The sequence below is a fragment of the Stegostoma tigrinum genome, chromosome 26, assembly GCF_030684315.1.
Source record: "Stegostoma tigrinum isolate sSteTig4 chromosome 26, sSteTig4.hap1, whole genome shotgun sequence".
NCBI lineage: Eukaryota > Metazoa > Chordata > Chondrichthyes > Orectolobiformes > Stegostomatidae > Stegostoma > Stegostoma tigrinum.
The window spans coordinates 50,147,203-50,160,846 of NC_081379.1; the positions used below are offsets into that span (position 1 = coordinate 50,147,203).

A 13,644-nucleotide genomic window follows, 5' to 3' on the forward strand; every position below is an offset into this window, starting at 1 on the left:
TATCCGTGGACAGTGAGGATGAAAAGATCATCGCCAAACACCCTGCAATCTTGTCCCTCACTTTCCAAAGAATCCTTTGAAAAATAACCTCAGGCCGGGGGGATTTATCTATCTTCAGCTTCCTCAGAATTCCTCGCACATCATCTTTACTAACATCAATCTCCTGGAGCCGACCTACCTGTTTCACAACGGCCTCCTCTACAACTAGGTCCCTCTCAATTGTGAATACCGAAGAAAAGTATTCATTAAGGATTACTCCTATCTCTTTGGGCTGTGTGCACAAATTCCCTTTATAATACTTGATCGGCCCTACCCTTTCTCTGGTCATTCTCTTGTTCTGCACAAACATGTAAAAAGCCTTGGGAGTTTTCAGAGATTCCATACGTCAAGGTTTTCTCATGCCCCCTTATCGCTCTTCTAAGCCCTTTCTTCAGCACCTTCCTGGCTAATTTGTACCCCTCTAGAGACTTTTCCATTCCTCTTTTCCTAAACCTTACATAAACCTCCTTCCTTCTCTTAATCAGTCGTTCGACCTCTCTCGAGAACCATGGCTCCCTCCCTCAACTGCATCTTCTCTGTCTGCTATGGATAAACATATCGAGCACAAGCAGTATGCATTCCATAAACAATCTCCACATTTCTGTGGTGCTCTTCCTGATAGCATCTATTCCCAATTCATGTTACCCAGTTCTTGCCTAACTGAATTGCAATTACCCTTCTCTCAATTGCAAACCTTACCCTGTCGGATGTACCTATCCTTATCCATGACTATCGTGAAAGAAACAGAGTTACGATTGCTACCGGTTCGTTGGCAAGCACCAAATCCAAAGTGGCCCCTCCTCCTGTTGGTCTATCTACATACTGTGTTAGGAATCCTTCCTGAACGCACTGGGCAAAATCTGCTCCATCTAAACTGTTACAGCTAAAATGTTTCCAATTCAATATTTGGAAAGTTAAAGTCACCCGTGACTACAACCCTGTAACTTCTGCACCTTTCCAGTGTCTGCCTCCCAATCCGCTTCTCTGCGACTATTAGGGGGTCTGTAAAAAAAACCCCGACAAAAATGACTGGTCCTGTCTTGTTCTGGACCTCAACCCAAACTGACTCTGTAGACATATCATTCTCGATCTGCCTTTCAGTAGCTGCTATACCCGCCCTAACTAGCAATACCACTCACCCACCTCTTTTTGCACCTTCCATATTTCTTTTAAAGCATTTAAATCCCAGAACCTCCAACAACCATTCCTCTCCCTGAGTTACCCAAGTTTCTGTAATGGCCACAACATTTAGTTCCAAGTACCGGCCCATGCTCTAAGTTCATCTGCTTTATTTCTGATACTTCTCGCATTGAAGTATACACACTTCAAACCAGTCATGTCTGCAATTATGCTCCATCAACCGCATTTCTTTATAAACCACCACACTCACTGCTGTGTCTGTTGGAAGGCTGAATACCTCATCCTCTGAATTATAAATCCGAGTCCCCACCCCCTGCCAAACTGGTTTAAACCATCCCATACAGCTCTCGCACACCTCCCTCCCAGGATATTTGTGCCCTTCCAATTCAGGTGCAACCCATCCTTAGTGTACAGGTCCCACCTTTCCCAGAATGTGCTCCAATTATCCACATAATGGAAGCCCTCCCTCCTATACCAGCCCTGTAGTGTTTAGCTGCACTTTCTCCCTATTTCTTAGCTCGTTATCACTGGCACTGGTAGTAATCCAGAGATAACTACCCTGTTTGTCCTGGACTTCAGCTTCCAACCTAACTCCCTGTATTCGTTTTTCATATTCTCTGTCCTTTTTCTACCTATGTCATAAGTACCGTGCGTACCATGACTGCTAGTTACTCACCTGCCCCCTTGAGGATCCTGCAGACACGATCCAAGACATCACGGATCCTGGCACCAGGGAGGCAACATACCATCCTTTCATCTTGTTCGTGTCCACAGAACCGCTTGTCTGTGCCTCTTACTATTGAATCCCCCACTACAATTACTCTCCTATTCTCCCCCCTTCCCTTTTTTGCCACAGGGTCAGGCTCAGTGCCACAGACCTGTCCACTACGGCCTTCCCCTGGTAGGTCATCCCCTGCAACAGTATCCAAAACAGTATACTTGTTATTGAGGGAAACAGCCACAGGGGATCCTGCGCTGTCAGCCTATTCCCCTTCCCCTTCGTGAGAGTCATCCAGCTGCCTTTTTCCTGTACCTTGGGTGTGACCACTTCCTTATGGCTCCCCTCAGCCTCCCAAATGATCCGGAGTTCATCCAGCTCCAGCTCCTGTTCCCTAACGCAGTTTTTGAGGAGCTGGAGTTGGTGCACTTCTCGCAGGTGAAGTCAGAGGGGACACCAGCAGTGCTCCTTACCTCACACATCCTGCAAAAGCAGCATGCAACTACCCTAACTTCCGTTTCCTCTACCCTGGCATGAGGTCACACAAGAATGCAAGTATCACGTTATAGGTGAAGTACTTGTATTCTATGAGGTCCAACTGGCTGAGATTGTTATAATCACAACACTTTCACTGATTTTATTACAAGTTTTGCTGTGAAATAATTAATGATGCAATCATTTTCACGGTTACGTTTGTGCGCATGCGTACTTGCAAGGAAGTAAAATAGATTGAGGAGACACCGTTAATGTTACAAAGTAGGTGATGTCCTCAATTATTAGCTATGATCTTATGCTTTACTGTCCAGAAAGTGCACAGTAGCAATGACTTGTTGCAAACCTGCTCTGAATGAGCTCTGATAATCTTGACTTGCTTTTGAAGTGCAGAATATATGGTAAATAAATGTATTGTCATTCAAATTGGATGTCAAGGGTTTCACCCTTGAAGGTGATTAATGCAATCAGGCATTACAGGGCTCCTGAATCCTTATGAACTTTTTGGAATGCACACAACAGAATTGCATATACTCCAACTGGTAATAAGATGCAGCTCTGGTCTGGGAGGTCTGGGTTCAAGTCCTATCTGCTCCAGAGATGCGTCATAACTCAAACAGGTTGATTAAAATACTACAACAAGCAACTATAGCAGGCTCATAAAGGGACATAAGTTGACGGTCCTCTCCGCAGTTTGGTGGCCAGGCTCAAATATGATTATGGTATTAATATCTATAACTCACCCAAAGATTATGAAAATAGTCACCCTGTTTTTGTTACAAACGTACTATCACCAAAGATATAGGTTTAGCAAACACTTAAAATAACAGCAAAATTATACTAAATCATGCTAATGTGCTGCATTTTAAATCACTATAGTATCATTCCGAATTAACCCAAATTGCTACACAGGGCCAAACGACAGCTTTCAAGGTTGATAAAGTGGCAGAATACAGCATATTACAGGTCTGCAGAAAGAGAAAATGTTTACTTGAACTGTCACTAGCCATCAACACTCTCTTGGGAGGCATTTGAGCATGAAGCCATTGCTATTTATGCAAATATGTATTTGCTGATTTCAACAAGCTCTAAATCTTCTGGCTCACAACCAACTTGGGAATATCTTGCTACTAATTTGATAGCAGATGTTTTATGTCTACTGTTAGTATGTAACATATATATATGTTACATTTTTGTGATCTACAGTCATTTTCTTTTTAATGAAGAAATTTGAGATGAGTCACCATTTCTTTGACACAATTAAATTGAAAATGGCTTGTATCTAATCGTTCTGTTTCAAAACTTATTTTTCATTCCTGCTTTCTTTGCCTTCTCACCTAATGGCACTGACTGGCTGTTGAATTTTTGCTCCACAGGCATGAAATGAACTTTCTCATAGCTAGTCAAATGGCTACGGTTCATATGAATTGTTTTTATGTGTTATAATCAAGCTGTTCAGATTCACATGTTGTTGGCTGTTCAACCAGCCTCTAAAAGCTCAGCTGAGTTTAATTCTTCTCCTCATCTAATACCCAATACCTAACTTTAAAAAAAATTAAAATATATTAAATACAAGGATATCTTTCAGGTTTTGTTAATATAAAGCATTTTTAAAACTGGTGTGGTTAAACATTCTGATTAAAACATTAAATCATTCCATATGTCTCCTATTAATAAGATGTTACAGAAAAGTGTGATTTGATGTTCCTTGCATATTGTGATAATAATCTTAATTACAGGTTGTTTTGTCTTATGGATCACAGATGTTTAAATAAATGTACTTTTAGACACAAATGCTAAAGAATTCATGGAACATACTTCCCAGAACTCACTATGTGCTGTGGGATGATACCTTGTTGCTTCGGCATAGGTAACAGTACGGATAAAAATAGTACAGTGATGAGTAAAGTGACAACCACATAACAATATTGGTCCTAGCTCTTCTCTCAGAATGAATAAACATAACATGGGTATTATTGGAAATGTTATTTTTAATTAAATTGAAAAAAAGAAGAGGACATTTCAAATGAGTAAAGAGTACATTTTGAACTGGAATGAGGAAATTTTCTTCTTGGGTGGGAGGAAGGTATGCATTCGTGTGGCTGGGGAAAATGGCAGATAGTCAGACACTAGCATAAAGGAGTGGGAGTAGAAAAGAGGAATAATCTATCTAAGGAATCTGGGTAATTCAAGATAGAGGCTGGGACAGAATTGTGGCTGTTAAGACCCACTCCTTTTTTGAGGTATATCCAGTTTTGGAGTGAATTTCCTCAAATTCTAGGAGCAGTAGTTACTGTTTCATAAGCTGTTGCACTGTTTTGGAACTTTTGCGGGGGCAAGATCAAAACATTGGCATTTTAAAAAGGAGGAAGAAAGACAAAGGCCGTGTCTACAGGGCAGAGACTTCAAATGATAAAAGGCCCAGCAGTAACCTGCACAGCTTCTGCATTTGCTCAGAGATAGCAAGACTGCAGATGCTGGAGTCAGGAACAACAGAGTATGGAACTGCGGGAACATAGCAGGCCTGCTGTGTTCCTCCAGCTCCATACTGTTCTGCATTTGCTGTCTGGTTTTAAGTATCCCTGTTTATTTTTCTTAGAATGATCTCTGATGTCCAAACAGCAAAATTCATAACTGACTTTGGAGAAACCTGTCTGGCGGATCTCACAGCAGGGGAGCAGCTAAATGGCTTTTTAAAGTATAACGTGACAGTTTTTCTTTTATATATCTACAATAGTGAGTTGTGTGGTGTTTGGTTTTTGCTTATATGTTGTTATTGAGATTTATCTTTTGATTAAACTTTAAAAATATTAAAAAAGGTACTAAGCTAGCCTGGAGTTGTGTTTTTAGGGCAGTAAGACTGTGCTACTTTCTGGGCCTGTAAATTGTTAAGGTGCGAAGATGGTCTTTAGTAGAGAGATGTGCTCTTCCTGCTGGATGTGGGAGATTAAGGAAAGTTTCCATGTTACTCACGATTATGTCTGCAGAAAGCGTGTTTGGTTGCGAATCCTATTCGGATTACATGGGTCGGTTGGTGCGGCAATTAGAGGCAATGAGGATTTAAAAGGGGCTAAGGGATGTGATGGATGTGATTTACCAGGAGGGAGATTAGCCGAAGATACAGTCAGGTAGATGGGTGACTACCAGGAAAAGTAGGAGGGGTAGGCAGAGAGACACAGGACACTCCTGCATGATCTCCATCTCAACCAAGTATGCAGTTTTGGAAAATGTAGGAGGGGGATTAGGTTCTCAGGGGAATGTAGCACGGACAGCTAGGTTTCTGGTACTGACACTGGCTCTGATGTATGCCTGGTTCTAAGCAATTGGCTGTGATAGGAGACTCTCTAGATGGAGGCACAGACAGATGCTTCTGCGGCTTACAACGAGACATCAGAATGGTGCGTTGCCTCCCTGAAGCCAGGATCAAAGATACTTCAGAGAGGGTGCAGAATATTCTCAAAGGAGAGAGGGACAAGCAGGAGGTCATTGTACACATCGGAACTAACAACTTAGGAACAGAAAAGATGAAATTCTGAGGACAGGATATAGGAAGTTAAGCAGGAATTTAAAAAGTAGGCCCTCGGGGGTAGTAATATCTGGATTACACCCAGTGCCACAAGCTAGGTAGGATAGAAACAGGAGGATAGAGCAGATGAACGCTTGCCTGTGGAGCTAGTGTAAGGGAGAAGGATTCACATTTTTGGATCATTGGAATATCTTCTGTGGTTGACGAGACCTGTATAAGAAGGACAGATTGCACCTGAATTGGAAGGGGACTAATATACTGGCAGGAAAACCTGCTAGAGCTACTCAGAAGGATTTAAACTAGTAAGTGGTTTGGGAGTGTGGGATCCAGGGATACAGTGAGGAAAGGGGTCAGTTTGAGGGAAAATGAATAAGTCAAGCAGACTGGGCAGGCAGGAACAAAGTAGAGACCGAGGTAGGACTGATAAATTAAACTTCATTTATTTCAATGCAAAAGGCTTAACAGATAAGGCAGGTGAACTCATGACACGGTTACGACCATAGGGCAGGGATATCAAAGCAGATACAGAGATGTGGCTCAGGGATGGACAGGACTGGCAACTTAATGTTCCAGGGTATAGACGCTATTGAAAGGATAGAAAAGGGGTTGAGAGAGGAGAAGGAGTGGCATTTTTGATTCGGGATAACATTATGGCTGTACTTAGGGAGGGCATTCCTGGGAATACATCCAGGGAGGTTACTTGGCTGGAATTGAGAAGTAAGGTTTTGGGAATGCATGATAGACATCCCCCTCCAACACCACCACCACCAACCACCACCAGCACCCAACCAATAGTTAGCAGGAAATTGAGAAACAAATTTCTATGGAGAACTCAGTCAACTGCAAGAATAACACAGTGTGGTTATGATAGGGGATTTTAACTTTTCAAACATAGATTGGGACTGCCATAGTTTTAAGGGCTTGGGTGGACAGGAATTTGTGGGCAGCATGATGCCTCAGTGGTTAACACTGCTGCCTCACAGCACCAGGGACCCAGGTTCGATTCCACCCTTGGGTGACTGTCTGTGTGGAATCTGCACATTCTTCCCATGTCTATGTGGGTTTCCTCTGGGTGCTCCAGTTTCCTCCCACTGTCCAAAGGTGTGCAGGCTAGGTGGACTGGCAATGCTAAATTGCCCATTGTGTTTAGGGATGTGTAGATTAGGTGGGTTATACGGCGATGTGTCCAGGTGGGGTGCTCAGTGATTTGGTAAGGACTTGTTGGGCTGAAGGGCCTGTTTCCATACAGTAGGGATTCTATGATTGTTAAGTGTGTACAAGACAAATTTCTGATTTAGTATGTGGATGCATCTACTAGAGAATGTGCAAAACTTGACTTACTCTTGGGAAAGTCATCAGGGCAGGTGACTGATGTGTCAGTGGAGGGGCACTCTGGGGCCAGAGACGATGATTCTATTAGTTTTAAAAGGATAGACTGGATCTAAAAGTAAAAGTTTTAAATTGAAAGAAGGCCAACTTTGATGTTATTAGGCAAGAACATGCAAAAGTTGATTGGGGGAAGATGTTTGCAGGTAAAGGAATGGCTGGAAAATGGGGAGCCTTCAAAAATGAGATAACGAAGACTCTAGAGACAATACGCTCCTGTTAGGGTGAAGGGCAAGGCTAGTAGGTACAGGAATGCTGCATGACTGGAGAAATTGAGGTTTTGGTCAAGAATAAGGAGGAAACAAATGTCAGGTATAGATAGCAGAAATTGAGTGATTTCCCAGAAGAATATAAGGGCAGTAGGAGTATGCTTAAGAGGGAAATTTAGGGGGGCAAAAAGGGGACACGAGATAGCTTTGACAAATAGGGTTAATGAGAATCCTTTAGGATTCTAAAAATACATTAAGGACAAAAGGGTAACCAGGGAGAGTACAAGACCCCTTAAAGATCAGCAAGGCCACCTATGTGTGGAACCATAGGAGAGGAGGGACATCATAAACGAGTATTTTACATCACCGTTTACTGTGGAGAACGCTACGGAAAAATATCCATATTACAGAGGTGGTGGTGCTGGACATCTTAAAATACATAAAATGTGGATTAATCCCCAGGACGTGATCAAGTGTACTCTAGAATTCTATGGTAAGCTAAGGAAGATTACAGGGTCCCTTGCTGAGATATTTGTAGAGCCACAGGCGAAGCGCGAAACATTGGAGGTTGGCTAACATGGTGCCACTATTTAAGAAGGGTGGTAAGAGAGAGTCAGGGAACTACAGACCAGTGAGGCTGATATTGGCAGTCGCCAAGCTGTTGGAGGTAATCCTGAGGCAGAGGATTTACATGTGTATTTGGAAAGGCAAGGCCTGATTACGGATAGTCAACATGGCTTTGTGCATGGGAAATTGTGTCTTATTAATGTGATTGAGTTTTCTGAAGAAGTAACAAAGAGGATTGATGAGGGCAGAGCAGCGGGCATGATCTACATGGGCTTCAATAAGGCATTTGACAAGGTTCCTTGTGGTAGACTGGTGAGTAAGGTTAGATCATACAGAATAAAGGGAGAACTAGCTATTTGGATACAGAACTGGCTCAAAGGTAGGAGACAGAGGGTGGTGGTGAAGAGTTGCTCTTTAGACTGAAGACCTGTGGCCCTGCAATGGTGACAAGGATCAGTGCTGGGTCCATGGTTTTTCATCATTTATAAAAATGATTTGGATGTGCACATCGGAGGTATGGTCAGTAAGTCTGCAGATGACACCAAAATTGCAGGTATAATGGACAGCCAAGAAGGTTACCCCAGACTAAATTGGGATCTTGATCAGATGAGCCAATGTGCCAAAGAGTGGCAGATGGAGTTTAATTTAGATCAACGTGAGGTACTGCATTTGGACAGGCAAATCAGGGCAGGACTTATACACATAATGATAAGGTTCTGGAGAGTGCTGCTGAACAAACAGACCTTGGATTGCAGGTTCATCATTCCTTGAACGTGCAGTAATGGACAGATAGGATAATGAGGAAGGCATTTGGTATGCATGCTTTTATTGGTCAATGCTTTGAGTATAGGAGTTGAAATATCATGTAGCAACTGTACAGGACATTGGTTAGGCCATTTATGGAATATTGCATACAATTCTGGTCTCCCTGCTATAGGAAGCATGTTGTGAAACTTGAAAGGGTTCTGAAAAGATTTACAAGGATGTTGCCAGGGTTGGAGGGTCTGAGCTATAGGAAGAAGCTGAATAGGCTGGGGCTATTTTCCTTGCAGCATCAGAGGCTGAGAGGTGCCCTTATAGCGGTTTATAAAATCATGAGGGGCGTGGACAGGGTAAATACACAAGGTCTTTACTTCAGGGTGGGGAGGGGGGGGGGCGTCCAAAACTAGATGGCATAGGTTTAAGATGAGAGGGGAAAGATTTAAGAGAGACCTAAGGGTTAACCTTTTCCACACAAAGGGTGGTTCACGTGTGGAATGAGCTGCCAGAGGAAGTGGTGGAGGCTGGTACAATTACTACATTTAAAAAGGCATCTGGATGGGTATGCGAATAGGCAGTGTTTAGAGCTACATTGGTCAAATGCTGCCAAATAGGTCCAGATTTATTTAGGGTATCTGGTCAGCATGGATGAGTTGGACCAAAGTGTCTGTTTCTATGTTGTATATCTCTACGTACAGAGAGCTATAATTTGAGTTTTGGACAGGAGTAGAGAAGGCAGTAGTCATCCAAAGCAGATGGCGAAAGACCGCGCAGTAGTGTGAAAGGTATCACTCTCCGTAGACTTTAGCAACTTTAAAAAAATTTGAAAAACAAGCATGCACTTTTATAATTGTGGCTATAAAACCAATCAGCAACTAACTGCACTTTTACAAGCCCTTCCTGCTATGAAAGCAAAGTAAACTTTATGTGCCTAAGTGATGGCCTCAGTTCAGGTTTTGAGTTCTAAAAAGCATTGCACGCATCAATTCAGTGTCATGTGACGACCAACACTCTCGTGTACTTTCAGCATTCATTCTCTGTATTCGCCCGCATATTAAAACTGCGCACACAGTATTGAAACATAAGGCACTAAGGAAATTTGTGGTCCAAGCGTCCGGTTACTTCTGAACGGATCCTGGAGAGTTCCAACTGAAACTTATAATTTCTTCATTCCAAATTCAAATGCATGCCCACATTTAGAGTGGCGAGAAAAATATTTCAAAAAATGTTTGGCATGGCTAAAAGTGGTACAGTGGTTAACACTCCTTTTAAATTCTCAAATGCGTCCTGGCCTTGTTCTGGCAACCAAAATTTTGTGTTTTTTTTAAACAAAACTGTCAAAGGTGACTGAAGTTTGGTGCAAATTTCCTATAGAATCTGCTCACTCCTAAAAATCGTATCACTTCCTTCTTCAATGATGGTCTTGGAAATTCCTTGATGGCCTTTGTCTTCACATTCCTCCGTGTCACCAATACATATCTGATGTTGTACCCCAAGAATGTCATTTCCACCTCCACAAATTCTGTTTTTGCCAAGTTTATAACCAACCTTGTCTTCCGCAGTCTCTCAAAGAACTGTGCCAAATGCTCCACGTGATCTTTCCATGAATAGTTAAAAGACCACTAAGTCATCTATGTAGACAGCAGAATTAGTCAATCCTGCAAGAACTGTGTTCATAAGACTTTGAAAAGTGGCTGGTGTGTTTTTTACTCCAAAGGACATTACTTTAAAATCGACATAGCCCGCCTAGAGTTACAAAAGCAGAAACTTCTTTTGCTGTATCTGACAAAGGTCAGTGTTAAAAAGTGGACGGGGACCCCCTTCTTGAGATTTAAAATCGAAACACCCAAAGAGAAGCACCTCGCCTCGTAGTCTGTAAAAAGAGCATGGAAAGTGGCGTAACCTGCCCTTCTGCAACTTCTAGTGGTTAATTAAAATAAATCTCTCATTCACTTTCCAATCAAGTAACAGTTTATCCAACTCTAACAGTGAAAAAAAAATTACACTATTAACGAACCAAATAAACCCCTTCTAACTACTAACTATTCCTGAATGAAACAAGATTCTAATTCTAATGGTGTGTTGTTGTAATAAATAAGTCCCATTTACATAAAATTGAAAAACAACATCGAATTTAGTCTCTCAAAATTACTGCCGGATCACATGTCTTCTGGAATGTTCTGTGCCTTCTCCGTCAAATGCTCTTTCAAGAACGCCTTCTCCGTCAATTCTTCCGTCAGGAGTATTAAGTAGTTGTGACAAAGGTACCTTTTTTTTAGATGGCACTTTCTCTCAGACTTACAGACGACTGTGAAAGCCAGAAATTCTCTCTTCAGAACTAGGAGCTGTTAACTCTGGCAGATGGCAGTTAGCTGTCCTGTCTTGTCCAAGTGCACTCTTCTTTTATAACCTTGATGATATATCCATTTCTTACACTAGGATTGGGCTATGTTGTCAAAACCATCAGATTTAAATTTAAGAGAGATAGTAGGAACTGCCGATGCTGGAGAATCTCAGATAACACAATGTGAAACTGGATGAACACAGCAGGCCAAGCAGCTTCACACAGATTTAAATTTAATTGGTTTATGGTATCTAAATGCCTGGTTCAAGTTGAATGGCAATATTCAAAACTTGTTGTCTTGGTAAAAACCGTTATTTGGCCTGCCAACTGTGCAGCCTTTTCATATAAAATGTTTCAATTTGGGTGGTCTCTGCGTACTTCCAAACTTTCAAGCTGCTGTTCACAGACATCTATGTCAAATCTCTAAGCATAGAAAAAGCACTTCTCCCTACCATTTCACAAACACAAAATTCTAATTTCCTATATCCCATTTTACAAGTACTATACCCAACTTCACAATACCGGTAAACACGAAGTATGTCCAACTTTGTGATATAAGTGGCTTGTCCTAATTTTTCCACAAAATCCTCCATCCTTGGAATTGGATATGGGTCAGTTTTGGTCACAGTGTTGGCCTTCCGATAGCCTATGCAGAATCATTGAGTACCATCAGGTTTTCGAACCAACGCAACTGGTAAAGTTCAATTGTTTTGACTCAGCTCTATCATGTCTTCTTGGAGCATCATTTCCGCTTCCTTCTGAGCCTGCGTTGCTTTGAGAGGATTGAGCCTGTAGGGGTGCTGTTTAATCGGAGCAGCATTCCCTGTGTCAGGAGGAGGTAGTGAGATCTGCAGATGCTAGAGTCAGAGTGTGCAGCATCACAGGAGCAGGGAAGTTGACATTTCAGGTTGGGTACATCAACCTCATGTACAATGGCATTCGTCCTCCCCATTCTATTTCTACGTACGTCTTCATAGCACTACAGCAAATTCAGTTTGCTGTTCATGGGACAGATCACTCACTACCCTAACCCATTCTTTAAGGGCTTCCTTTTGAGGCACTTAAAATCATCTAAATCATCTGGATTTCATTCCTCACTCGGGAGTGGCGATAACTAATACCTCTTTCTCCAGTTCCCTTTCCTTGTCATAGAAAGGTTTCAGTATGTTCACATGACATACTCAATAAATATCTTTACCAGATAATTCACCTAACTTAACTTCTTCTCAATCGACAGGGACGACTGAACCTTGCAGAGAAGGGATCTCCTACCGCTGGTAACAGCACCAGTACTTTATCCCCACAGACAAACGTAAGAATTTTAGATTTCTCATCTGCTTCCAGCTTCATTAGGTGCAGCTCGACTTCATAGAATCCCTACAGTGTTGAACAGGCTCTTTGACCCAACAAGTCCACACCGAATCTCAGAGTATTCCACCCAGACCATCCCCCATAACCCCTATTCTACACATCCCTGAACACTATGGGCAATTTAACATGGCCAATTCACCTAACCTGCACATCTTTGAGGAGTGGATGGAAACTGGAGCACCCAGAGGAAGTCCACGCAGACACAGGGAGAACGTGCAAACTCCAAACAGACAGACTTCTAGAACATAGAGCATAACAGCACAGTACAGGCCCTTCGGCCCTCGATGTTGTGCCGACCTGTCAAACCAATCTGAAGCCCATCTAACCTACACTATTCCATGTACGTCTCTTGGGATTTCCTTCACTATCTTAACTAATCCTGCTGGTGTAGCCTCTTTGACCCTGCTCATTCAATTATGCAACAACATATTCTTTCAAGGTGCATTTTTATTTAATTCCTTCACATCTTTGCATTCTTATCTAGGCACGGTATTGGCTTTTCACTGTTTCAGAATAAATCTACTCACGGACTTGGTTGATTCCAAGGACCCAGATGATATAGTGTCTCTGCTACCCCGACTTTTGGAGCTGAGCTGAGGTGATGACGAAGGTGAATCATCTATGTAGGGCATGCTTTCCTGGTTCCGTCTTTGTTCCTCGACTCGATCTGCATCGTACGCATAGATTGGTAGCGTGTTGCTGTAGAGAGTATCTGGAAAATTAGAAGTACAAAACAGGAAAACACTGAAGGACAGCACCAGACAACTGGTTTGCTATACAAATTAGGAGGCATAGGTAACTTGTTCCCTTTAGCCTGTTCCACTCTCAATAAAGTCACAGCTGATCTGATTTCACCACTTTCACATCTACCCCAGATAACCTGTCACCCCTTGGTCACAAAATAAACTACCTAACTATCTAATACAATTCTTCTTCGTTTCCACAACGCGTACTTGAAGCGTTAACTCTGTGTCGCTGTCCACAGATAATACCAAACTTGCTGAATGTCTGCATGTTCTAATTTTTTTTCCCCAGAGCTCTAGGCATTTTTTCATTCATTTGCCCTCGCAATAGACAATAATATTCCATTAGC

The 13,644-nt window shown here is 42.2% G+C and overlaps 1 protein-coding gene across 2 annotated transcripts in view; it reads right to left on the reverse strand.

Annotated features, from left to right (window-relative positions):
- si:dkey-91m11.5 (PH_BCR_vertebrate and RhoGAP_Bcr domain-containing protein) overlaps nucleotides 1-13,644 on the reverse strand; it is a 613,456-nt gene that overhangs the window by 467,051 nt on the left and 132,761 nt on the right. For both annotated transcript variants that reach the window (XM_048555997.1, XM_048555996.1), the window contains exon 2: nucleotides 13,079-13,263. In XM_048555997.1, coding sequence (XP_048411954.1) covers nucleotides 13,079-13,263 — 185 coding nt within the window. The remainder of the gene's footprint in view (nucleotides 1-13,078; nucleotides 13,264-13,644) is intronic.